Source organism: Phallusia mammillata, chromosome 3 (genome assembly GCF_965637545.1).
Source record: "Phallusia mammillata chromosome 3, kaPhaMamm4.hap1.1, whole genome shotgun sequence".
In the NCBI taxonomy this organism is placed as follows: domain Eukaryota; kingdom Metazoa; phylum Chordata; class Ascidiacea; order Phlebobranchia; family Ascidiidae; genus Phallusia; species Phallusia mammillata.
In genome coordinates this window covers 31,915,165-31,941,956 of record NC_137254.1, presented here as the reverse complement: position 1 = coordinate 31,941,956, position 26,792 = coordinate 31,915,165, and the positions used below count along the sequence as shown (strand labels likewise).

Here is a 26,792-nt window from a genome sequence, read left to right as displayed (position 1 = left end):
GTCATTCATTATTGAACTTTAAATATTGGCTTTATTAGTATTTTTATGAAATTTGTTTTTTTTCAGTGGGTGACCGCATTCGAACTTGCCACTCCGCTTGTTCTGTTTTTTCTTCTCGTTGGATTACGATACCGAGAACCGATCTCCAAAGCTGGAAGTAGTAAGTGTTTTTATGTAAACCATCAATTGTAATGGGCCGTCTCCTTTATTTCATGATATTATTTTTGTTCTATTTAATTCCATGTAAACCTATAACTTACTAAACCTCCTCTTTAGATAATGCATATTTGTGCCTGTTTTTTTATGTTTTGGATCATGGACAATTAAAACATTTTTTCGTTTCAAAATTAAATGTTGTCATTTTTCTTTATACAACATTACTATATTTACCATTTTTTTAGCCTACATAATGTGATATTGTGTGTCTGTTTCATCATTTTTTCTGGTTATAAAGCCTTTTAAACAATCTTCAAAGGATTTAACGATGTCTAAATCCTTTATACAACATTTTCCAATTTTTTCAGCTTACTTTCGACCCCAGCCTCTACCCAGCGCTGGAATGGTTGCAGTTTTACAGGAGTTTTGTCCGTCACAAGATGGAGCTGATGTCTATGGTTATCCTGTGCACAAAAAATCTATGTGAGTCTGTAAAAAACATATTTTGTACAAGACTTTATGATTTGATACAGTGTGTGCGTAGGAGCAGCAAGTTACGTCGTTAAAGCCATGTTAAACATTTCACACAAATTAATGAAATGAAAAACTACCAATTTCAACTGAACATTGTGGGTGGTTGGATCTTTAAGATTCATCTTGCAACAACATTTTTAACACTTTTTGTTTGCTTAGAATCGGTCCTTTCCTTGACCACATGCACCATGTTTGGGCGAACCAGAGTGTATTGGATCGACAGATGAACATTTCGTCTACGTTCGATAATTTTAATCGATCTCTGCAAGCATTTAACACAAATTCAAGTGATTTGCACTGGAAACATAATCATGGTAAAAATCATAAAAACATTATGGTTTTAAATTTTGACCTAAGAAATAATCCATAAACCTTAGTCAATCCATATCTTCGCTTAATTTGAACAAAACTTGAGGTACAAATGATTTGTAATGTGGTAAGGCTTTAACTAATCAACATCGGTTAATCCGGATCTTTGCCTAATCCGGAAAATTTTTTGGGTCCAAACTGGTGGATTTACTGAGGTGTACTTTATTTGGGTAAAAAAAATCTCCTTGATTTGGTGAATTTGGAGCAAAACTGATTGAAAAAGTTTCGTGGTTTACACATTTATTATTTACTTACTTATTCGCAGGAGTTCAGTTGAAGACTTTGTTAAAAAATGCAACAAAGTTTCATGAATTTCTGACGAAGAATTTATCGTATTCTGACACAAGAAGCGACCAACTAATGAATTCACATGTGAATTTCAACAAGGTAAAACATTGTGAAACTTTTTTTGGACAATGTTCGGTTTAATGTAAAAATTATAGGTAATACTAATTACTAACATATTGTTTGCATAAGCGTTTGAAACCATATATAAATGTGCATTAAATATCAGAACCTGTTTCTGGTGAAGTCGTAAACCTATCAAATATGAAATTCTGTAAACTATTTTACAACCTTTTTTTCATACTCTACCTTGTTAAAAAACATTGACAGATTTTACGACAAAAGTGAGTGCAAATACCAGGGTTTCCACACCGTCCTTATTTCTAAGATTTGTCCTTATTTTAAAGGCAATGTCAATGGCAACCCTGGAAAAACATGTTTTGAGCTGTTAATATGTGTTAATAATAATAGAACATTTTTATAGCATAATCAATTCCCATAAACGCGCGTGTGGGGACCCATTCGTTTTCGCTTGCAAAACAATCATATATGTAGATAAAATTGTGTATAGTGTAGTAAATTGGTAAACAGGATATAGAATATGTAAAATGGAAGTATATGGAAAAGTGCAATTCTAGTTTTGGAAAGGCAATGTCAGTGGCAACCCTGGCGAAACATATGTTTTGAACTGTTAATATGTGTTTAAACCTATAAATATAATGCCTTTATCAATACCCTTTCAGAATTTATAACCTTTCCATTTCCATCTGTGTTTAAACCTATAAATATAATGCCTTTATCAATACCCTTTCAGAATTTATAACCTTTCCATTTCCATCTAGGCGCTGACTTCATATAAACATCACAAACACAAGTTACATCGGGACAAACGACAAGTTGACAATCAATTCGATGACATTGACCCATTGTTGACATCACAATACTCAAACACGGATGATTCGGTAAAAATATGTTTCAACAATTTATTTGCCATGCTCTGAAAGCGAAAGTTGTTGCAAAAATGCATTTAAAAAGGAGCATTTAAAATAGTGTAAATTCAACAAACAATCTCTTCAGTTTATAGAGCTCTTCTGGCAAGTGTAATTTTTTTCCGACGTTTCGACGTCCTATACAGGTCGCCTTCATCAGGGTAAATAACACTTAATGCGCATAGTACAGTGCACGATAAACAAAGGAAAAAAGAAAGCAATGCAAGCACGTCAAAATACAATTGCCAGAAGAACTGTATAAAGTATATTGTGCCTGGCAGCAATAACTTATGTAAACAAGCTCTTATTTAAATCTTCTACAATTTGTAATAATGCTTTACAGGACTTGTCATCTGTGTTTCTTCCCTTTATGATCTCACAACTAGCTGTTTTACAAAACACAACATCATCCCATCGTCATGACGATATTTCAACACAAAGGAGAATGAATGCATTAAAGGTTGGTTTATACATCACCAATAAATATGTTAATGCCAAGTCTGTTTATGTTACATTGTCCTGTGCACATCACAGTTGATTGTCACTGCTATATACCACTGTACAGGAAAGCCGAGTAGTAAAAAAATATGCTAAATATATTACTATCAGTTTTAGTCATTAAGTCTGTTTTGTTTATGTTATATGGTTCTGTCTATATGCCAACAGATTATTACCACTGTATACTGTATTGGAAAGCCAAGTAATAAACAAATTTAAGCCAATTGAATCTCTCTTTTAATTGCAACTTTTACTTCTAACACATATAAAAGCTGTTATAATATATTTATAACTTAGGATTCATGCAGACCAACAATAAACATCAAACTCTAATAAAAATTATAGTATGTCGGGCATAATGAACATATTATACCCAATCTGAGACTTTTTAATTTCTGATTGCTGACAGCATCTTTTAAATTTTCATGTAAATATTTAAAGCCTTTTTTACAAGAATGCATAATGTTGTTGCAATCTTTTCCATTTTTTTTATGTAAAACATTCTTTATTTGTTTCTGACACATAATTCTACTTGCAGACAATTGAAGATATTATACTTATTCATTGCTATGTGCATTTTATTACATGTAAATATTTAAAACCTTTTCTACAAGAAAATATATTCTGCAATCTCTTCCACTGTGTTGAATAATTTTTCAAGGTTTCTGACATAATCTTACTTTGCAGACGATATTTTTCACCCCACAAAATCTCCACACTGCGATATGCAAACCAAGTTTTGTTGAAATCGAATCTCCGTTATCTCCTGAATATCATCGCAGCAATGACACAGTGAGTTATGTGTTAAATAAATGGATGATTTAATCAGTTCCTCACCAAACTTTGTGCCATGAAAACCATCTTCAGTGGGCACAACACTATTCAACTTGTAGTATTAAGTGATACAATGGGCTGTTATCATTTTCTAACTGTTCAGGGTATGAACCACAAAATTTGAGCAAAATAATAAATGCTGTGGGTTGACCTTTAGTTGACCACAAAACTTTTGTAGTGCTGTGTGTTGGAGTAGGTTTGTATAATGGCTTGCTAGTGTACAAGGGTTGAGCCAAAAATCAATTTTAGCTGAATAATTGGGTAAGTAAAAAGGTTTAAGATTAAAAACTACATCGTTTTAATCTGGCTAAACCAAAAATATATAAAAAAGCAACACTTTTTGTAATCTAAATATCCTAAATTAAAATGTCCAATACCTTTCTGGTTTGTGTGTTAAGTAACAAAATTTACAGTGTAGAAGTCAATTATGGTTGTAAGTAACATAACCTTACTTTTTACTTCCAGTTATTTCAGTGTTTTTTGCTAAAATGACTGAAAAATCAACATCAAACACTTTTAACAAATTCCAAGTTATGGTCAATGTATTGTTTTATTCAAATTAGGAATTGCTGACCACAATGGATAGCTGTTGATCCATTGTCATTATAGGACAATTACACAAATAATATTTTTTAATTGTTGAACTTGCATTTTCAGGACAACAATATTGAGGAACTGTGCAGTGAGAGAAACCACAGCAGATGGGAAGAATTGTCGTCGGAGCTGAAACAACAAATTAACATGTCGGCATTGTTACAAGATATCACCATGACAACGCCAACAACAGATTTCCAACAAAACTTGGACTTGGTTTTGTATGAGGTGAATTTTTGCAAATTTTTCAAATTTATTGTGAATTTAATGGTGAAAATAACACCCAAATAGATGTAAAAAGCGACATGCTATGTTATTCAAACGTTTCTGCAATGTTAATCACTGATGATGGCATAAGCATTTGCTGAAACGTTTGAAATATAAACCATGTCGCTTTTTACGTCTATTTGGGCCGTTATTTTCATCATTACACTTATGAACAGATCCATATATTGTTTTGAATTATTCAATCAAAAACATAACCGCCAGAATACTTGTGTGTATAAGAATACATCATGTTTTTTGTTTTTGATTAAATTACTCTTTAATTGCGTGTACAGTGTTTCTATGTTTTGAATAACAGACTACAAACTTTAACAAGTCTGAAGTTATCCACCATTTATTATGGGTCCCCTTACCTGAAGGGGACACATATTGTTTTTGTCCGTATTTTTTTTTCTTTTTTCTGTCTAACGCTGGTTTGTTAAACGCATTTGGTCAAGAAAGAGTGCTTCAAATTTATTCAAATTTGGACAGATGTTAGTTATTAATCTAAATTTGATCCTCCTGAAGTTTGACCCCGAATTACCCAGTGGTTCACCCACAGGCCCCCAAAATGCAAATTTTTTAAAACATGGTTTGTTATATGCGTTTGGTCAAGAAAGAGTGCTTCAAATTTGTTTAAATTTTGTCAGATGTTAGTTATTAACCAAAATTTGATCCTCCTGAAGTTTGACCCTGAATGACCCAGCGGTTCACCCACAGGCCCCGAAAACGTAAAATTTTTAACGCTGGTTTGTAACGCTGGTTTGGTAAAGAAAGAGTGCTTCAAATCTATTCAAATTTGGACATATGTTAGTTATTAATCCAAACTTGATCCTCCAGAAGTTTGACCCCGAATTACCCAGCGGTTTACCCACAGGCCCCCGAAACGTAAATGTGTCTAACGCTCGTTTGGTCAAGAAAGACACTGTAGGCAGAAGTCCCAAGAGAGTAACTCACTGGTTTACGATAGCAGGGCTCAGCTTGACGTCGGACAGACGTTTTACGAGACGTCGTTTCGGTGATTAGAAATCAGCTGTTTTGCACAGCAATGCTATTTCGTTTTATTAAGTTGTCACTCACATTTTCAGTTTTGGCAAAGGTTTCACACCTATGACGTGATTTAAACCAAAACTTGTTAATCAAAATAAAGTTGAAAAATCAAACTTGACATTTTTGCAAGATAAATGTTTTTTTTTAAATGCTCGTTGTCAGGTTGGCCGCTGCATGACCACGGGTTACTTAAGGTCAACTAGTAGGTATTACTAACACAGTTCAGAACTTTCTTTCATCATAATGTAGTGTTTTTTTGCTATCAATTTAGGAATCAACACTCAAGGCATGTATAAATTAGGTTAAACGGTTTTGTTGAACAGTAAGGACGGCGCCTATTGAAAACGGTGTCAATAGGTCAAACAGTCGTTTGGCGTGTGCACCCTGAGAGGTTACTGCAGGTCAATGGTACGACAATATCTGGGTCAAAGCAAGAGATTAAATTAAAGTATTTGTTTCGTTCTTTTTTAATGTTTATGTAATTATATGACAATAATAGTGCAAAAAGAATAGGAACAAAATTTTTTTATTGTTGGGTTAATGCTTTCTAAAAATTTGTTTTTAAAAATCTAAAAGTCACCGCAACATTTGTTTACCGTAAATCTGCACAAACACTCGTGTGGGGACCCATTAGTTTTTGTTTACAAAAACAATCATATGTGTGGATCAAATGATGTGTATAGTAAATTGGTAAATATCGTATAGAATATATAAAATGGAAGTATATCAGAAAGCCACTCTTCTAGTTTGAAATGTGTATACTTCATTTCAAGTAATAGGCATTATTAGTATCTTAGTCAAATAGAATCAATTGTTGATTTATTTCTTCAATTTTCACTGAATTGGCAGAACATCGTCATGCATCAGTATTCACAAAAGTTATTTCCCAGTAAATAGTAAAAGTAACAACTGTTTAATGATTTTAATCTGGCAATTTGCAAAAGTTCTTTTCAAGTGAAATTGTTGATTTATTCTAAAATTTTCACCAAATTGTCCAAACACTACCATGCATCAATACTCACATTCAAATTTCAACCTTTACAGTTGCTTCATGTAGTAATAACAAAAACAAGATGTCGTTTCATGCTTATGTTGATTAATGTCTCAAACCAGGAACACAACAAGGAAATTTGTTTCACAGCTTAAAGAATTGCAGCTAATTTCCTCCTACATAAAATCACTTTCGATGATCATCCAAATTCTTCCCATATCTCCGTGTGAAGAACCAAAACCCGTTGAAAAACCGACTCCAACATTTCGAAATCACTCGGATTATTTCATGCGTAAGTAACTGTAAAAATTTTTGATGAAAAAAGTTTTCCTCATGTACAAAGTTATCTCTCGGTACAAAAGTAATCTATTGTTTTTTGTACCTCTCTTCCTAAAAGCCTGACAAACATAAATAATTTCGCAGTAATTATGAAGTTTAACTTCATAATCACGCATTTAATGACATAGTTGTGGAATGATGTCCTCATAACTAAAACTTTCCTCCTCTACACAGTTTTAATCTTGACACAGTATTCTCTTACTACCTGATATATTCATACAGACTAACATAAGAACTAAGAACTACAGCAAAAGTACAAACCCAAGCCTAAAATTTGTTAACCCAAGATACTGTTAGTATAGCCATGGATAATGAAACTTATATATATGTTGGTAAAACGGTGTGTAGCTTATATAAAGTGTAGTTGGTGAGGTCAAGAACTTTTATGCTTATTTCTGTGTATGAAAAGTTCATCAGACATTTTATGGTTGACATTTACAAGCTGTCACAGTTTTTAACGTTTGATGTTTTTTACATTTTTCAACTTTTTTTCTCTTTTTCAGTTGGTTGGAACGATTCCACTGCAATGCCTCATTTGCATAATACCTCACAATCTAATTTGCATACGACAACAATCAACTCTGATGAGTCAGCAAAAAAACACAAGAAAGTGAAATCAGCGCAACAAATTAACAAGGAGAGCTATGTTGCATTGTGGGCTGCCATGCAACCGATAATCTGCGGCGACAAAAAGTAAGAAAAATATCTGTATTAAGTGATAAACTGCAGACAGAACACACTCTGGTACTAGAAGGTAACAGCACTCCAGTTTGTTGGTAGCCCTGTCTGCAGCTTATCATTTATTGGCTTAATGCAGACAGTGCATATTTTTTTGACCTATAAAGTTTCATCAGTGCAGCTGGTGACAAGACATAGGCAGTATTGGCTAGTGTAGCCATCCAACAGCACTCCAGTTTGTTGGGAGTAACAGGGTAAAAACCCATGGTTCACCTATTCTGTGCGATGCCACAACTGGGCATAAACCACAGAGGAAACTGGCTCACAATAGCCAAGCAATTGTTTGGAAACTAAAGTAAAGTCGGCTCAGTGTCACAGCATCAATGTAAAAGCACAGAGCCAATAAATGTGAAGCTGCAGACGTATAAGGCCTTATCAGTGCAGCTGGTGATGAGAGGCTAGTGTAGCCATTTAACTGCCCAAGTTTGTTGGGAGTAACAGGCTCTATCATGTCTCCAAACAAGGCAGTGGTTCTTAAGTTTTGCCAACATTTTATAAATTGTGCATTTGAGATATATTGTTTTTATCGGTTTGGTTTGTCCACAATGCTCGCAACATCCTGTAAAGTTCATGCAAACTTTGCGGATTAATCATTTCCTGCATTGTGTGGCGGTGTAATTCCACTTAAATTGTCATTAAATGTGATATGATTTGCAACTTGGCTATATTCGAATGCCCCCAGTCAGTTTGTTTTATTAAGCGGTGTTGTTGTTTTTTAATCACAAATATTACTGCCAGAGTACTTGTGTATATAGTATACATAATGCAGACATTTCATCAATTTCTGTTGAATCTCTGAATTATGATGTCTTCAAAAGGCCTGGCTTGCTACTTGTCTGTAGTTACTATTTCCAGTTAGAAACACTGTGTGCAATTCTAAAAAACAAATAATATTTTTTACAGTCTTAAAACTTGTTTTTTTGTTTTAGACCGCGCCAACACAGAAATCTTAGCAACTTTAAGTTAACAAGTCGCCAGAAATACAACTTGGGTGTTTTAATTCACGTTTTGACGAGCAACCCGAAGATTTTGTACGCACCCAACAACACGCAAGCTGATGATGTGATAAGAAAGGTGTGGGTTGTGTATGTATAACTGTTTCCCGTTGTTTTAATTTCACTGAAGGTTACTTGCATGAATGTGGTAGAAACCATAGCAAAAGGAAACAGTTGGTCTTTACTGAAAACATGAAATGAAAAAACATTAATTCAATTAAAAACATTACTGCCAAAGAGCTCGAATGTATAGAATACATTATGCAGACCTTTCAACAATCACTGTTGTCATCATCAGTGCAGGTTGTCAATGACAGCTTGTTGATTTCAAACCCTCACTTATAACCCAAATTTTAATCAATGGTGATTTAGGCTTCCAACCTGACACCAGTATATGCTTTGGCACATTGTTTGTTTTAGACAATTTAAGGACTCATTTGTTTCCACATCCTTTTTTCTGACTATTTTAATACAAGAGAATGATGCACATTACCGCTACTGTTAACATCAATTGCTGGTGGTACAAAATATTTGTACTTGAACTTGAAATCAGTTGAGACTGTAAAAAAAGCATTCATGGCAATAACATTCAGTGTTGACCTATGTGTCGCAGCGTTTTAGTTGCGTCACGTTACGTTGCATCGCCGGATGTAACCAGTAGTAAAAACTGGCGCTGTTGCGTTATTCCACCGCAAAACTTATTTTCGACTTTTGTGTTCGTTTTCACACAAGGAGCTAAAAATTTCCTGCGAGTGTGACCGATTTTCCAGGATGGAACATCCCCATTTCCCCACTTTTTCCCGCCATGGCAATAACATTCAGTGTTATATCCTGCCAGACAGTCTGTCATTACAAAAACTTCTTATGAACAAAGACCCTAAAATACCTTTTAGTGTTTTACTTCACTTGATGTTATTTGAACAACAGTACTGGGCATCTGTGTAATATTTTGTAACTTTTGCGGGTTCATCAAATGAATGACCTTTACATGACCTTGTTTTGTCGTATAAATGACTCTCAACTGCAGGAACACAACAAGTAAACTTGTGCAACTTTAAGCAGTTCCGAGCAAGCGGTTCACACCTCAACATTTTTAAACAGTTTTGTGATTTTTTCTTGACAATTTTTTAGGCAAACACGAGTTTTGCAATTATCGGAAACATCACTGATGCTGCCCTCCGGTGGAGAAACGTTTCACGTGAAATTCGTGTCATGCTCGAAAACCCGAACACCGACGAGACTCTTGCATGGCTGAGAAGTGTAAGAAATAAAAACTTACAATTTTGTGTTGGGCAAGAAACTTATTTGATTCAATAAAAGTCTATTCAATAAATCATTCAATATATTGCTTGCACTAATTTTTGTAATTATGTATTTGATGAGTGATACAGAAGTCCAAATAAACATAAAAACATGTAATTTTATAGTTCAGACATTTCGGCAAATGTTCATGCCATCATAAGTGATACCATGCTGTATCATGTTAAATAATTAAGCCCGGAAATTAAACTAGAATAACTTTTCAACCACACAAAAAACAGTCAACACCTTTGCTTATCTTTGGCCACTAATAAAATATTTCTAACTTAGTTTCCCCATTTTTACTTAAAATCAAAGCTTGCAATAATTTTCCCAAAACATTTTTTTTCGATTGGTAAAGCTTAGAAATTGTTCATGGAAATTATAATAACTCCATTTTTAAGTGATCCAGAATAATCAATCTAACATCTTTGCTTGCTAGGTTACTAATTATAGGTGCCCTTCCATTTACTGGTTTACCATTAACGATTGATTTACGATGAAGTCTGCACATGTGTGGAGACCCATTCGTTTTTGCTTGCAAAAACAATCATATGTGTAGATCAAATTAGTAAAATGGTAAAATAGGATATAGAATATTTATTATGCAAGTACATCAGAAAGTCACCTTTCTTAATATTTGAACTTCATCTGGACAATCTCTTTTCTCTATTTTTCAGGCGAAACAATCATATACATCCGACCCTGATTTGGTATCGAACCTCACCGCGGGATATCCCTTGTTACAAAAATATTTCGAAAGTAACGAAACTCTTCCGAATAAAACGAAGATTTTAACAAAACTCGACAGAATTGACGACGCGGCTTGCAGCTGGAGAAAGGTGAAATATAGTTTGTTGCCAAAACTTGTGGTAATGAGACTCTGCCACACATTTACCAATTAATTACTCAATAACTACAACTTAATAATATTGATCAGATCACTATTTCAACCAAATTAACTATTGTGATTTGTGATAAATGTCATTGTAGCAATGTTGAACTTTGTGAAAAGCCATTTCATCAACATCCGTCTGTTTGCGATTTTCAGTTTGTGTCGGGGATCAGTATAAATTGGTTCAAAGGATTTCGAACGGAGGATGAGGCTGTGAAGTATGTAACCACTCAAGCGTATCAAGACAATGCCTCGATATTTGCAAGTATGTTGTTGATAATCTCAAAATGTTTCGGGTGTGCTGAAAGTTTATAAATGGCTACACTAGCTATTAAGGCGTTTGTGAGTAAAGTAATAAAGTATAAGTTTCCTTTGTTTTTTATTTTTATTTTTTACATTGTAAAATAGAACACTACATATGGATCTGTTCATAAGTTAAATGATAAAAATAATGGGCCAAATAGATGTAAAAAAACTTATCACTTATGACGGTATTTGCCGAAATGTTTAAAAAATAAAGCATGTCACTTTTTACAACTATTTGGGCCCGACGTTATGTATATCATTAAACATTGTACAATCATTTTGGTAATTTTTTTTTTTTTTTTTTTTTTCTGTTTATTTCAGCACTGGTGTTTGAAGTTAACGACAAGGGACGACTGAAGAATCATGTGGTTTACAAAATTCGTCAGAACGCGAGTTTCACACAAGATACGTCGCAAATTCGATTGTCGTACTGGAGATCCGACCCTTACAACTGGGATTTCAAATATTACGACGTAAATATTATTGTTGAGAAGTTCACTTACTTTGCAGTAATGTCACAAAAAATTAATACTTTCGGTTTGGATCCAAAATTGTTATGTTTGTTAGTTCATTACTAACCAAATTAAGGATTTTAGTCACACAAAAGTTCCAATCTAAAATTGGTGCTGTGCCAAAAGATACCATTAAAAACACAGAATTTATCATATATGGTTAACATTTTGTGTTTTGTAAGTCAGCACAGTAAATAATAGGAACAGAGTTTCAAAATATCATTTGCACTTGGGATAGTCTGTTTAAAATTAAGTTTTTTTTTAGCTTTTCTAATTCTGTTCAACAACGTTTATTATAGTTTGGGTTTGTGTGGCTGCAAGATTTGATTGAACGATCGATAATGTGGGAATTCATCGGACACGACGTCGTGAGTCCCGGTGCTTATTTACATGAGATGCCGTATCCCTGTTACATATTCGATGTGTGAGTAAAAAACTTAACACTGCAAGTTTAATGGTAAAAATAACGACCGAAATAGACATAACAAGCGACATGCTTTATATTTCATTTTTTCATATGTCGCTTTTTATGTCTATTTCGGTCGTTATTTCACCATTAAAGTTATGAACATATCCGTGTATAGTGTTCCTTAATACTACAAGTTGAAGCATACAATGATTAAGTTCTGAGGTTTTGTGCCTTAATCCGAAATCAGAGCGTCAATTTTATCAAATTTGTCGCATTTTATTTGTCACAATTCAACTAAGTTTTCTCATGTATTTTTTTTCCATCAATTATCAGCAGCAGAAATAAATTAGTTGTTTTTTGACAAACACAGAAACATGATTGAAATTAAATATAAAAAATCAACACCACATTTTGCCCTTTACGCAATGGTTGATTTTAAACATGAATTGATTTTGAAAACATACCTTCAAGCCCCACCAAGTTAAATAAAACATCCAAATTTGCTTTACTAACAGCCACGTCTAGCACAAACTTCTGGATGAATTTTTTTTATCTTTTTTCTTCCAAGGAATCCTTTTAAATCAAGTACTGAATAACAGTTTTGTAACAAAAAACAAAAAACAATAAGAATTGAAAAAATATTTGCATATCATTAGGTGATGACAAAAACTTTTACAGACGCAGGTTTGCAAGAAACTTGGTTAAACCTTCCCTATGGTGAACTATTGTGTTTATGTTTTAGTTTTTCAATGGATTTGGAGCACATTATGCCGCTAGCAATGATATTATCGTGGGTCTACACTGTTGCTATGCTCGTCCAACACATTGTCTACGAAAAGGAGCAAAGACTAAAAGAGGTGAGTGGGATTTCTATGGTTGCTCGGTTAAACTTGGTTTATTTGCTTGTTGTGCAGTAAACCATGGAAATGTTGTCGTAAGATTTTATGTTTGCTTCATGCAATGAACTAGGGATGGGCCAAACTGATTAAATTTGCTTGTTTTGCAATAACCCAACATGCTCTCATTTTGTCATAAGATTTTAACACCGGCTACAATTTTAATGTAGCAATTGTTGTGTTTACCCCTACAGCCCCAGTATTTGCCCCAACTATCCCCCTTTAACTGATACAAATCATGATTAAATAAATTTACTTTTTTTAACAGAAATGTTTTTTTTATTGTGCTTTTGAAATCTGATGGTTTGAAACGAAACAAAAAAGAAAAAAAAACATTTTACTCCTCAATTTATTTTTACTGTATACAAACAAACTATTTGGGAAATAGGAAAAAAACCATCCCCACAAAACTGGTATTAAATATGGGATAACATTGTTTTGTGCAAGTTTTTACATTTATTTCACATTTAATTTTACATTTATTTCAAAGTCAACTTGTTATTATTCTAGGTGATGAAAATCATGGGATTATCGAACGGAGTCCACCTCCTCGCGTGGTTCATCTCGTCCTTCCTCCAACTGCAAGTGTCCGTCACTGTGATTGCTCTAACACTAAAGTTTGGAGGAGTTTTAGGAAATAGCAACCTTTTCATTATCTGGTTGTTTTTCTCGGTCTACGCTGCTGCAACTATCATGTTTTGGTGAGCGACAGTTTTGAGGATCAAATTTTTAAGCTTGATGATAAAAATAACGGCTCAAATACACATAGAAATTTTTGTCACTGTTTAAAGCAGGGGCGGGCAACATACGGCCCGCGGGCCGGATCCGGCCCACGACGGGATTTTGAGCGGCCCGCAGACAGTTTCAGGTCTTACATGATCATGGGGCCCGCGGCCACAGTCTGTCGCAATTCCCCCTATATGCTTACTGCGTCAAATTATAGTTGTAACGGACAGTAACGCTCCCCAGTAGCAAATAAAATTCCCTCCGTTGTTACCATTGCACCATACGTCCATTGTTACGACATAACTGCCAACCATGTGTGTGGCCTGCTTTCGTGGTTTCCTTTGTTTCCACACGTGTAGCCTAGTTAGTGTTTCAGCAGTATCTAAGACTGTGGTGTATGCATTAAATTTACTGTGGTGAATAATTTTATGTTATATCAGTTAGATTGTTTGGATTGTATTGTATTTGTGACGTTCTTGGTTGTTATTGGTTTAGGTGGTCAAAAATCCGTTTTAAATCACTGGATAAATACGCGATTAATGTATCGATTCAGGAATCCGGCCCGCCAAGTACTTCATTTTCCCATATCAGGCCCGCCGACTGGAGAAGTTGCCCGCCCCTGGTTTAAAGCATCTGTGAATAAATGTAAAAGCGTTAAGTCAACAAATGATAAGCTGCAGACAGTACACATACTGTTTTGAAGGTTTCATTTCGACCTACAAGGACAGTTTTGTAGATTTTAATATTTAGGATTGGTGATAAAAATAACGGCCCAAATACACATAGAAAGCGACATGCAACTTTTTTCTCGTTTCTTTACGTGACTCAAGTGGATATAAACGGGTGCAACTGACCCTTCATATCAATGATGATGGTATGAGCATTTGCCGAAACGTTTGAACAAAAAAGCATGTCGCTTTTTACGTCTATTTGGGCCGTTAAGTTTCTCATTAAACTTATGAACAGATCCATGTATAGTGTTTCACCAATATTCAGCTGAAAATAAATATCAAGGGTGTTGTGATGCAGAAATTCTTGTCCAAAATCAAACAAAGCATCGATTATGTTTTAAATATTTTATCTGCTCACTAAGTCTTGAGAAATTCTATGTTTATTTTGGTAATTTGCCAAGAAACATTGAATAAGTTGCTTAGAAACAAGTGATTTTGTCAAACAAATGTTTTTGCATTTGAACACACATTGCAGTTAGATGTCTATACAAGCCATAGGGATGTGCCAAAACTGCCAATGTTCTGTTTGGTCGAGCACCGAGCATCTCACTTTAATGCTCGGTGCTCGGCCGAGCACGCTCGGTGCATTGTGACGTCACGAAAATCCCCTTTCTACGTTTTAGCTCTACAAGGCCTCTTACGTCACCAGCGGTGTATTAATCTGTACAGGCCTCAAAAATACAGGTTTTTCCACCATCTAATACATTTGAAAAATCATTCGTTTTGTTCATAGACACCCTTTAGAACACTAGTTACGTATATTAGCAGGGCATGAATATGCAAATTTAACGCTCGGGTCAGTTTGTGCAACTGCTCGGCCGAGCACCGAGCATTAAAAACAGCGATGCTCGGTACCGAGTACTCGGGTTCTGGCTCGGCTCGGCCCATCCCTACCAGCCAATATGTCCTATGTCTTGTCACCAGCTGCACTGATGAGACCTTATAGGTCGAAATTATGTGCACTGTTTGCAGCTTATCGTTTATTGGCTTCATGATTTTAAAATATTTTTGCTCTTCGGCAAATTTTGTTTTATGTTTTTTTGCAACACTAAACCTGGACCTTTTCCTAAACTTTATGGCAAATACCGCCTTGGAAGCATAAATTTCTTGACTGCTCAAATTGTGTCAGTTATGTGTCATATGGCGTCAGGATGAAACATTTGATGATTTTTAATAAACAAACCAGGAACACAGCGCATGAATATTAATCACTTTTATTGTTTTTCAGTTTCTTGTTGAGCGTGTTTTTCTCGAAAGCGAAAGTCGCGTCGGCTTGCAGCGGGATCATTTATTTCCTCACTTACCTCCCGTTCGCTTACATGACAATCCAAGAATTTCTACTGCATGAAAAAATACCGATGTCAGCAAAAATATGCGGGGTAAGGGAAAATTGTGTTTCAATTTGATACGTATTTTTTTGTTTTAACCAATGTCATAAAGAGAAGATTTTTGCTTGTAAGTTGATCGTCGCATATTTTTGTTATTTAAATAATCATTTAATCGTAGGTATACAATTCCTGTTTAAGATTCTACAAGAAAACAAACAAACCAATACATTTGTATAGAGCATAACGTTTCAACAGTAACTTGTGTCATTTGCAAACCTGTTGAAGCATAATGTTCTGTACAAATATATTGGCTTGTTTGTTTCTCGTTATTAATTCATAAACTTCTCTCTTGCTTTGTTTACAAATCTTCAGTAAAGAGGTTTTTAATGTTCGACTATAGTTTAGAAAATGTTGTGTTTCTGATCCCAAGTTTTTTGTACATTTTAACTAATGCCTAACTTGCACAGATTTTAAAATGTGAAATATCATACTGTATTAACTGCAGTATGAATATTGAACCACAAACTGTAACATTGTATAAGTATGAATATATTTTCAATGCTTCGTTTGTTTTTGTTAAATTAACATTGTCAATATTTATTTAGCAAATTATAAAAAAATGTTACAAATTAAATTGAAACATAAAACAAACCCCAATTAAAAAAGTTCATTGATTCAAATTTTTTCTGTTTAGTCATTTCTGTCAACGACCGCATTCGGACTCGGTGCAAAATATTTTGCGATGTACGAGTTGTCCGGTTACGGAATTCAGTGGGATAATATTGCACTTACACCACTGGAGGGCGACACATTCAGTTTGTTCCAGGTAAGTTTGTTGCGGAAATATTTTTGTTTTGTGCACAATGACTGGGAGAGTTGAGTTACTCACACATTGCTTAATGGCAGGCAAATGTTTGTTTGTGCAAAACAGGATTCTGCTATATATAAGCCAGTAGTTCTCAACCTTTTTTCCTTGCTGCACCCCTTTCAAATCACCAACCAATTTTCGCACCCCCTTCTGTAATTGCTCGAATAACAAAACCATTGTAATTCAATTTTTATACATGCATCCCTGCACCTCATAGGAACAGTTATTCTTGAGGGTGCGTTCATCCCAGGTTAAGAACCCCTGGCTTAAGCTATTGCTGCCATGCATGATATTAAGTTTACAGAGCTCTTCTGGCAATTGTAACCAATGTTTTGGCATCTTATACTGGTCGCCTTTATCTGGGTAAAATACAATTGCAAGAAGAGCTTTAAAGGATTGTGGTATTTCTATGTCCTTCGCAGTTTTCCGTAAATATTAATAAGATAAATTAATATATGGAATCAGTTCTAAACCGTCAAAGCAGATCTACAATGACGCTCATGTACACATCGTAGTGTGACAGACCTATTAAAAACTTTTTTTTTACCCTTAATGCATTCTCATACAGTAATGCTTGGGAGACTGGCTGATTTGTTATCACACTTTTAATAGGTCTGCTGATGTCTTAATAAACATGCTTTATCTGTTGTAGCTACATTGGTTAGTTTGTGTCTCAAATGAATGTATGTGTGAAAATTTGCAGAACTTTCCAAAATTGATTGATAAAAGTCAGTTTCAATTTTTGCACGAAAACTTTTTTATGCCCCATTTTCAACATAGATTCGTGTTTGACAACCCACCTTGCTATAATCAACAGATATATGATTAACGTCGAAACATTGATTTTTTTGTGTTTAATAGTTTATGAATGTCTGGTTTAGCAGTCAATACCACTTTACACGTTATAAATGTTGTTTGCAGGCTATCTACATGCTTCTAGCTGACATTTTCCTCTATGCAATCCTTACGTGGTACATCGACGCAGTGTTACCTGGACAATTTGGTCTGCCACGTCCCTGGTATTTCCTATTCACCCAGGTAATGACATAGTCCTGCTACTGCACTTAACACGCACATTAAGATTCTTGAGACAAGTAAACATTCCCCGCTTATGAGATTCAGGTTATAAACTGTTTTAAATAATATTTCTTTCTGATGAAAATACCGGCCAAAATGTACGTAAAAAGTGACATGCTTTAGTAATCAAATGTTTTGACAAATGTCATGTCAGCATCACTGATATGAAGGTACAGTACCACTCTATTTTTCGTTTGTTTTTGCCCGATAAAGGTAGGGACCCGCTTAAAATTAGGGAACAAATATATATGTATTGGTTGTAAGTTTGACAAAAGGTGTATGTGTTGCGCCACTTAATGTAAATGTACAATACATAAATTGGCAATACATTGGAAAGTCACCTTTATGGTTCAGTTATGTCATGTTTTATGGTTAAGGCAAATATAAAATTTTTAACTATCAAACTAAAATGACAGAAATGTAACACAAATAAATTCCATTTTTAGAAAACAATAGAACAGAAAAATGAGAAAATAATATATTAATAGTTTCAGAATATATGTATTAAACCAGTAGTTCTCAAACTGTGCGTCGCGACGCCCTGGTGCGTCGTTTCAATTTTCCAGAGCATCGCAGAATAGTTCAGTTTCGTGGCTTTTTGTTATTGTATCAATAAACACAACTTAAATAATAAGTTTCCTTATTAACTTTTATCTGCTGGTGCGTCGCAAGTCCAGAAAACTTTTCAAGAGGCGTCGCAACAAAAAAAGTTTGAGAACCACTGTATTAAAGTAGCAGAGCCAGACTCTAATTTTATGTTGATTTCAGTCTTACTGGCTTGGACACAGAGGAACTGAATCCGATTGTTGTTCCTCGTGGAAACCATGGCGATGGCTGCGTCGTCGTGGCAACATGGATGACTACGTTGCCTTGGATACGGATGACGAAGCACTTATCGAAACTCCAGCAGCAAATCTACGACTCGGCGTAAAAATTCAAAAATTAACAAAGGTTTGAAAGATTTAATGGGAATAAAAAGTAACGGAGTCTTGAAATAAATATTATAGCCAGACCTATTTAAGGTATTACACTGAACCAGCCAGTCACCAAGCATTTGTAAATGAGTGTGTCGTGATCGCTGGTCTGCATGGACGCTTCAGGGGTGATCCCAGTTATGAATTTTAATAAAACAACAGGACATGAAGTGGATTTGATGTTTGACATTTTTTTTACTATTTTAACAAATATTATTTGAAAATGTTGAGTACATTTGTGGTAAATGGATCTAAGTTTAAATACTAATTCAACCAAAGCTTAATGCATGTAGTGGCCTGGGGTTTAAATAGATTCATCTACTAAACAATGCCACAAAAAATAACTTATTTGTCACCATTGCACATATCTGAGACAAAACATTATAAATGATGAATTAGATAATGGTGAAAATGGTGAAAATATCGGCCCAGATAGACTTAAAAAACTTCTTGCTTTATTATTCAAACATTTGGGCAAATGCTCATGCCATCATCATCACTGATATGAGTGATATATTAAACTTATAAACAGATCTGTACATATTGTTCACAATAAGAAACTGTTGGTGGGATATTTTTCTCTTTATGAGATCAGCTTGGTGTTGGCTGATTAAGTATTACTACATTATATTGTCTTAAACCATTACTATTTACATCTATTCGAAGAAAATGTCATGCACACAAGCATAGTTGTCAGCTTTTTACCAACCAAACAGAGTAACTGAAAATTGAAACTAATCTGTTGAATTTTCAGAAATACAAGAGAGGCAAGAAGAAAGCAGTGAACAAGTTGACTTTGAACTTGTACGAGGATCAAATAACTTCATTTCTGGGTCACAACGGGGCAGGAAAGACAACCACAATGTCCATGTTGACTGGTGAGCTACGAAATATATACAACCCAACAAGGATGTGCCAAAACGGCAAATGTTCTGTTTGGTCGGGCACCAAGCGTCTCACGTCAATGCTCGGTGCTCGGCCAAGCACGCTTTTACACGTCACAAAAAGTTTCTACGTTTTAGCTCTACAAGGCCTCTTACGTCACCGGCGGTGTTTTATTAAGTTGAACAAAGTACGCGTTTTCCACCCTCCAGTGCATTTCAAAAACAATTCGTTTTTGTTCATAGACACCCTTTAGAACACTAGTTACGTATGTTAGCAGGGCATGAATATGCAAATTTAACGCTCGGGTCAGTTTGTGCAACTGCTCGGCCGAGCACCGAGCATTAAAAACACCAATGCTCGGTACCGAGTACTCGGGTTCTGACTCGACTCGGCTCATTCCTACAGGCCAATGTTGTTGACACCTTAGCACCATAACTGTCACATAATACATAAGTCACAGCACGTGATGCACGTTAAAGGCGTCATCTCGAATCAGCCGGTCACCAAAAATTCCCCTATAGTAAAGCACATAGAAAAATCAAGAAAAAGAATTGTGCCCTAATCGCTGGACTGCATGAACGCTTTATGGCTGATTTCAGTTATGAATTTATGTTCATCTTATTTAATGCATAAATAAATACAGTATGATGATGGTTTGTGTGCAACTAATACAAGCACGTAATGTTGATGGCAGTTAGATCATGTGCATAAAACTGATTGTATGTTGTACGTTAATCGTCAATGTATATTAATGTGCGAAATTATGATAGTTTGGTGTTTGCTAAAGTGATTAAACATCATAAAATTGTACGAAATTTTAGCAAATTTAAAAATAATTCATTACATATTTTTCAAAAAGTTTTTTATCAAACTCATGTTGTTGAAGTTCTCCATTTTAACAAAATATTTATAAATCTGATGATGTAATATTTACTTATTAATACAAGAAACAAATTCGTAACCGAACCTACCTCTCATCCAGGTTTGATCCCACCCACTTCAGGCACTGCTTATATTTATGGATGCGACATTCGTTCGGAAATGCTTGAAATCAGGAAAAGTTTGGGAATGTGTCCCCAGCATAATGTGCTGTTCGACGTCCTCACTGTGGAAGAGCATTTGTGGTTCTACGCAAGGCTGAAGGTGAGAACTGGGTAAAACTTTATAAACAGAGGCTATACATTTGTTTGTTGTGTTCATCTTTATTTTTCTTCTTTAAAACAACTTTAATTCGGCAACATAAATGACAGGATGGGCTAGAACTGCAAATGTTCTGTTTGGTCGAACACCGAGCATCTCACGTTAATGCTCGATATGCATTGTGACATCACAAACATTCATAATTCCTCGCTAGTTTTGTAACTCTCCCGGGCCCCTTACGTCAACAGCTGTGTATTAAGGTGTACATGTCACAGAAATACGCGTTTTTACACTATCTAACGCATTTAATAAAACAGTGATTTGTGTTCTTGAATTCCTTTTAAACACCAGTTACGTATGTTATCAGGGCATGGATATGCTACTTTAACGCTCGGGTCAGTTTGTGCAACTGCTCGGCCGAGCACCGAGCATTAAAAACAGCGATGCTCGGCACCGAGTACTCGGGTTCTGGCTCGGCTCAGCCCATTCCGAACGGTGTTACAACTCTAATTCGGTAAATGTAAAATTGTGGAAAGAGGTATTATTGCCAAAATACTGAAGCATAGGTTTCCATGTTTCTTTCGTTTTCACCCACTTGCTAAAATAGGCGGGAAGGCAGAATTTTATAACCGCGTAAAGACAGAAAAGATTTCAAGCCCGTACGTCGCTTAACTTCGCAAACTGCAGCGTTTCTCTTGTTGTCTGTATTGGAAACAAGCTACGCTTTATTTCAACGCGAATTCTGCACGCGTTTAACTTATCCATTTTAATAATCGTTTAGCCTGCTACGTTTCGAAGTCAACAATGTGTTTTACAGTTAGTTGTATCTAACGCATTATAACCCGAAATTCGAGCCCAAACCCGAATCGGTTTAAGAAGCCCAAAAGTTTGATTGACAGGCCTAAACTAAACATATTAGCTTTGCCACATTACAAATCATTTGTACCTCCCGTTTTGTCCGCAGTAGCCGAAGATCCGGATTAACCGATTCGAGCATTAGGTTAAGTCCAGCAATCGTTCAATGTTATTTACCCTGATGAAGGCGACCTGTATATGACGTCGAAACGTCGGAATAAAATTACATTTGCCAGAAGAGCTCTAGAAACTTGATATTATGCCTGACAGCAATGGCTTATATATTAGTAAAAAAAACTTGTAGATAATGTGTAAAACCCCATGAGGAGACCGTCTTTTTACGCCATATTCACCCACAATATTCACAGGGCGTTCCCGCTCGACTGATAGCGAGTGAAATGGATCAGTTCCTCAAAGACATTGGACTTGAACTGAAACGAAAATGTAAAGTTGAAACTTTGTCGGGAGGAATGAAAAGGAAGCTCTCCGTTGCTATTGGTAACCACATAATTATTGTTTGGTTTGATTTTATTTGAACAGGGTTTCGACTTTTAACATCTATTGCTTTGTGTTTTTTTTACTTTTTCATGAAATGCTAAAATCCATTAACACGTCTAAGATTTCAAACAGATATTTAATCACGGTGTAAATATTTCAAAATATTAAGTTTGAAAAGCGACACTACATACGGATCTGTTCATAAATTAAATGGCGAATATATCGGCCCAAACAGAGGTAAAAAGCGACATGCTTTACTATTGGAGTGTAACTGATGTGGCCCCGCATATCACTAATGATGGCATGAACATTTACTGAAATATTTTAATAATAAAGCATTTACGTCTATTTGGGCCGATATTTTCGCCATTAGGTTTTACACTAATATACAGTTCTTACAAATAATGCACGAAATTATTTCAAACATTTTCAACAACTTTCCAACAATTTCAAACATTTAACGTTTTTCAGTGCAAACGTCCGAATAAATAAACAACCTTTGCTTGACCTTGATCTAGCAAACAAATTTAAACACCGCCTTTTTGTTCCAGCGTTTGTCGGAGGATCGCAGACGGTTATACTGGATGAGCCCACAGCTGGGGTAGACCCTTACGCTAGAAGAGCTATCTGGGATTTGATTATAAAGTATAAAGAGGGCAGGACTATACTACTCTCAACACATCATATGGACGAAGCTGATATGCTCGGTACGTAACAATCACCTTTGTACGTAACAATCACCTTTTTACGTCACAACCCCCTTTTTACGTCACAATCAAGTTCGTTATTTGTGGAATGCACTGATTATTATCAACCTCTTTTTGTGGCGACCCAAATTTTATCCCTTAAAGCTTGTGAAACTGTCAAAATTTTGCATTTAATGACCCCTAAACCCCTGGTGAGCCTGAAACACAGATTGGGTCACAGAAATATATTGGGGTTCGTAAATAAATTGAAGGGGGCCATTTTTCTCCCCACACAACACTTTTGTAAAGCATAGCCATTCATTATACATGGGCTGTTTGAATTTTTGCTGCTTTTATTTGTTTGCTGCGACCAGTTTAATTATAAACACCGTGGAAAGTATTTGATGAAACTACTGGAATAGCAATATCTGTTTGTAAATTGATAACAGAGAACAGAAAATATTTTCAAAGTAACATAGTCAGTCAATGAATTTACATGGGATATATATATTTCGCCTAATTTGCATCTTCGGTTCCTACAAAACCATGGGATGAAACATAATAAAAGATGAACAGAAATCCTAATCAGTTCATAAATTTTTGTGTGATTTCTATTGCTAAGATAGAATTTTTCAACACTTTGATTTCAACGTTTTTTGAAATTTTTCAGGCGACCAAATTGCGATAATTTCGAACGGGCAACTTCGTTGCGTGGGAAGTTCATTGTTTCTCAAGAGTAACTATGGCGACGGATATCTCCTAACTCTCATTAGAAAGGTGAGGAAATTATTTTTGTTTCATCATCAGTCAGCAAAATTATGTTTTAACAAAACAGCGTGGCTATAAGTAACACTATTGTTTCATTTGTTCGATCGAGCCCTTTTTTATTTAAACTTACATACCAAGCAGACACCAGCGCGCAAATACGAACTTGTGCGACACCTAGCGGATAACCATAGATACTTCACCATAGCATTTCGTCAAAAATGTTTTTAAGGTTTGCTCCAACCTGTTACGTGCATTAGAACCCAAGTATCTGGTGGGATTCGAACCACCAACCATGTGCGCTTTGGCCGCTCCCACCCTCCATTATCTCAGGGGATTTTTACAAACAGTCACTAATCCTAATTTTCTTTGACGACATTGTTTAATTCAGTGTCAACTTGTTCAAAGTGAAATTCCACCCCAGAAATAAATAGGACATTTTGTACGAACCATTAAATATAAATATGTTGACCAGTAATACGTTTACTTTCCTAGTATTATATTTTTTCTGACTTGCGCATTAAGTTACTGGTTACCCCCTGCACATGCTAGAGATCGATATAACGTAGATTTGGCGCTCAAACCTCTATTTTACCCCCAATCACACGACAACTTATATTGATTTGTTTGAACAGGAATCTTCGCAACCAACAAACGGAGCTTCCACATCGAAATCTGATCATGAACAAGAAACTAAAGTTACAAAGTGAGAAAATGTTATGGTTCAAATTTCTGCGAGATACAATTCTAAACCTGGGTTTGTTATCAAGTTTCTAGAGCTCTTTTAGCAAATGTATTTTTATTCCGACGTTTCGACGTCCTATACAGGTCGCCTTTATCAGGGTAAATAACACTTAGTATGCGTAGTACAGTGCACGATAAACAAAGGGAAAAAGAATGAAACGCAAATACGTCTAAATACAATTGCCAGAATAGCTCTATAAAGTTAATATTATGCCTGGCAGCAACAGCTTATAAGTTATACTAGATTTATTATCTGCGTGTAATAATTGCCACAAATTTATTTGTTTTTTCCCGACTTTGTGGGAGTCGGAAACTTAGTTGTCGAAACGATTCCCCGGTCAAGTTCACCATCGAACAGTTACAACTAAATATTCAATCGTTAAGATGGAGATAAATTCACAACTGACCAGCAATCACGGCGCACTTATTTCGGAACCATAGTACGCCAGGCATATTGCGCTAAACAGTAGGACATGGTTCGGGATATGAATGTGATTAGTAATGAGGCCGGTAGACCCACAGTGAATGTATGAAGCGTATACTGAGTGCAACAACCGGTTAATATTTGCTAAAAAATATTACAATTACGACTGATCGTCCAAATCAGGGGTTCTTAACCAGGGGTGCGAGAACTGTTCCTAGGGGATGCGAGGATGATTGTAAAAAAATAAATTGCAATGGTTTTGTTATTTGAGCAATTACAGAAGGGGGTGCGAAAATTGGTTGGTGATTTGAAAGGGGTACAGCAAGGAAAAAAGGTTAAGAACCATAATTAAGACTCTAAATTGTTTCTTAGACATTGTTGACAACAAATTGGGTCCAATTTCCCAGTAAATTTGTAAGTTTAAATTTACAATTAGTAAATTGCCAAGTTCTGGTTTTTCAAACTTTTCAAAAACCACTTTTGGACGAAGGGTAGAACTGTTCATATCCCAAAACTAAAATTTTGTTTGTTGAAAATGTAATTTCTACCAACAGAACTTTAATTATGGGTCCGATTGGGTCCCCTTTCCTGAAGGGGACACATATTGATTTTACTCAAATTGTTTGTTTGTTTTTTTCTTTTTTTTTCTTTCATTTTTTTTTCTCCCCAAAGTTTGTCCGTCTCGTTTTTCCATCAAATGTTTCATGGATTTGGATGAAATTTACACAGATGGTAGATGTAGTTATGTAGATGTGCATCCCACTTTGTTTTTGTTGATAACCCCAGTATTTACCCCGCTAGCCCCCTAAAATGGGTGAGTTTTTAGACAGTGTCAGAAATTGGCTGAAATTAGGATAGCTTGTAGAGTATGCCATTTATAGGTGTCGATTGTTGCGTTCAACCCTGTAGTCCTAACATTTACCCCACAAGCCCCTAAAGTGTAAAACGTATTTGTATGGTACTGGGCACCACAAACGAAAGATTTCTGTTGCTCAATAGTGTTACAAGGGCAAGCAGTTGTATGTTACTCTTTTATGACTTTGTGGATTGCTTGGTGAACGTTAGTTAGGGGGTTGTTAACAGCCCTATGACGTCAGAAACATTAACGGTTGTTGCTCAAAATACCTCTAGTGGTCGAAATTTTAAACATTGGCGGATTTGGCTGAAATTTTGCAGTACTATTGATTAAGTCATTGTGGTTTTTATATATTTTTTAGTTTGTGTGTCGAACCCAATTAGTTGCCCTATTAGCCCCCTAAAATGGCTCAGTTTTTTAAAACGTTAAATAGGACATACTTCAAACAATATCTGGGGTGAATCTAATTTTATAGTTTGTATTCTACATAGTAGTATTATTTAAGCCCAGTGCCGATCACTGTGTTTTACCTTACAACACCCGACTTTCTCATGGTTATCTCTTGAATTGCATTATTTTCAACTTTACATGTGTGGGGACCCATGAGTTTTTGCCTGCAGAAACGACTAAAGTTATAAAAGACGATGGCTAATATGGGACCCAATACAAAATAAGCATAGGAAATATATTTATGTTTTAAAATAGGTTATAGTGTATGTGCAAGGGCAATATGTGCTAAGCCACCCTTCTAGTTTATTGATATATGTTCTCAATAAAAGGGTGGATAAATAATTCCAGCCTAATTTAGATGTTTCGCCATTTTTTAAATTTTCGTCGCTTGTTCCAGATTCGTAAAAGAGCACGTTCCTTCGGCAGTTGTTACGTCACAATCGACTTCACAAATCTCATTCAACCTTTCTTCTGATTCGGCGAGAAAAGGTTGTTTTCAGCGATTATTCGAAAAACTCCCGCCTCGTATGAGTGAACTGGATGTTACGGGATACGGGCTGAGCGATACAACCTTGGAAGAGGTGTTCCTAAAAATCGACGAAAAATCCAGGTAGGGTCGGTTGTGGTGTTCAAAGTGGGTTGTAAAGTGACTGCAAGGTCGTTTAGAGGTTAGACCAGGAGTCGGCAACCTTTTTTCTACTGCGGGTCGTTTTTGAAACTATAATTTTATCGCGGACCGGTCTTTAAAAATATAATATTTATAGCAATAACATTTTCAATTTACTTTTTCCATGAGTTTGATTGTGATTTTTTTGTTCCTTTAACAAACTTT

At 35.5% G+C, this 26,792-nt stretch overlaps 1 protein-coding gene across 4 annotated transcripts in view; it reads left to right on the top strand.

Annotated features, from left to right (window-relative positions):
- Positions 1-26,792, top strand: part of LOC145218493 (ATP-binding cassette sub-family A member 2-like) — a 50,960-nt gene that overhangs the window by 9,018 nt on the left and 15,150 nt on the right. For all 4 annotated transcript variants that reach the window (XM_080085900.1, XM_080085899.1, XM_080085901.1 and 1 more), the window contains exons 2-30: positions 67-160; positions 525-639; positions 850-1,004; positions 1,325-1,446; positions 2,187-2,306; positions 2,677-2,793; positions 3,519-3,623; positions 4,323-4,487; positions 6,715-6,856; positions 7,407-7,596; positions 8,571-8,715; positions 9,768-9,896; positions 10,616-10,777; positions 10,987-11,095; positions 11,458-11,609; positions 11,948-12,072; positions 12,800-12,914; positions 13,464-13,654; positions 15,639-15,789; positions 16,433-16,564; positions 17,528-17,644; positions 18,452-18,634; positions 19,412-19,535; positions 20,525-20,685; positions 21,906-22,035; positions 22,587-22,742; positions 23,392-23,498; positions 24,122-24,192; positions 26,358-26,570. In XM_080085900.1, coding sequence (XP_079942026.1) covers positions 67-160; positions 525-639; positions 850-1,004; positions 1,325-1,446; positions 2,187-2,306; positions 2,677-2,793; positions 3,519-3,623; positions 4,323-4,487; positions 6,715-6,856; positions 7,407-7,596; positions 8,571-8,715; positions 9,768-9,896; positions 10,616-10,777; positions 10,987-11,095; positions 11,458-11,609; positions 11,948-12,072; positions 12,800-12,914; positions 13,464-13,654; positions 15,639-15,789; positions 16,433-16,564; positions 17,528-17,644; positions 18,452-18,634; positions 19,412-19,535; positions 20,525-20,685; positions 21,906-22,035; positions 22,587-22,742; positions 23,392-23,498; positions 24,122-24,192; positions 26,358-26,570 — 3,998 coding nt within the window. The remainder of the gene's footprint in view (positions 1-66; positions 161-524; positions 640-849; positions 1,005-1,324; positions 1,447-2,186; positions 2,307-2,676; positions 2,794-3,518; positions 3,624-4,322; positions 4,488-6,714; positions 6,857-7,406; positions 7,597-8,570; positions 8,716-9,767; positions 9,897-10,615; positions 10,778-10,986; positions 11,096-11,457; positions 11,610-11,947; positions 12,073-12,799; positions 12,915-13,463; positions 13,655-15,638; positions 15,790-16,432; positions 16,565-17,527; positions 17,645-18,451; positions 18,635-19,411; positions 19,536-20,524; positions 20,686-21,905; positions 22,036-22,586; positions 22,743-23,391; positions 23,499-24,121; positions 24,193-26,357; positions 26,571-26,792) is intronic.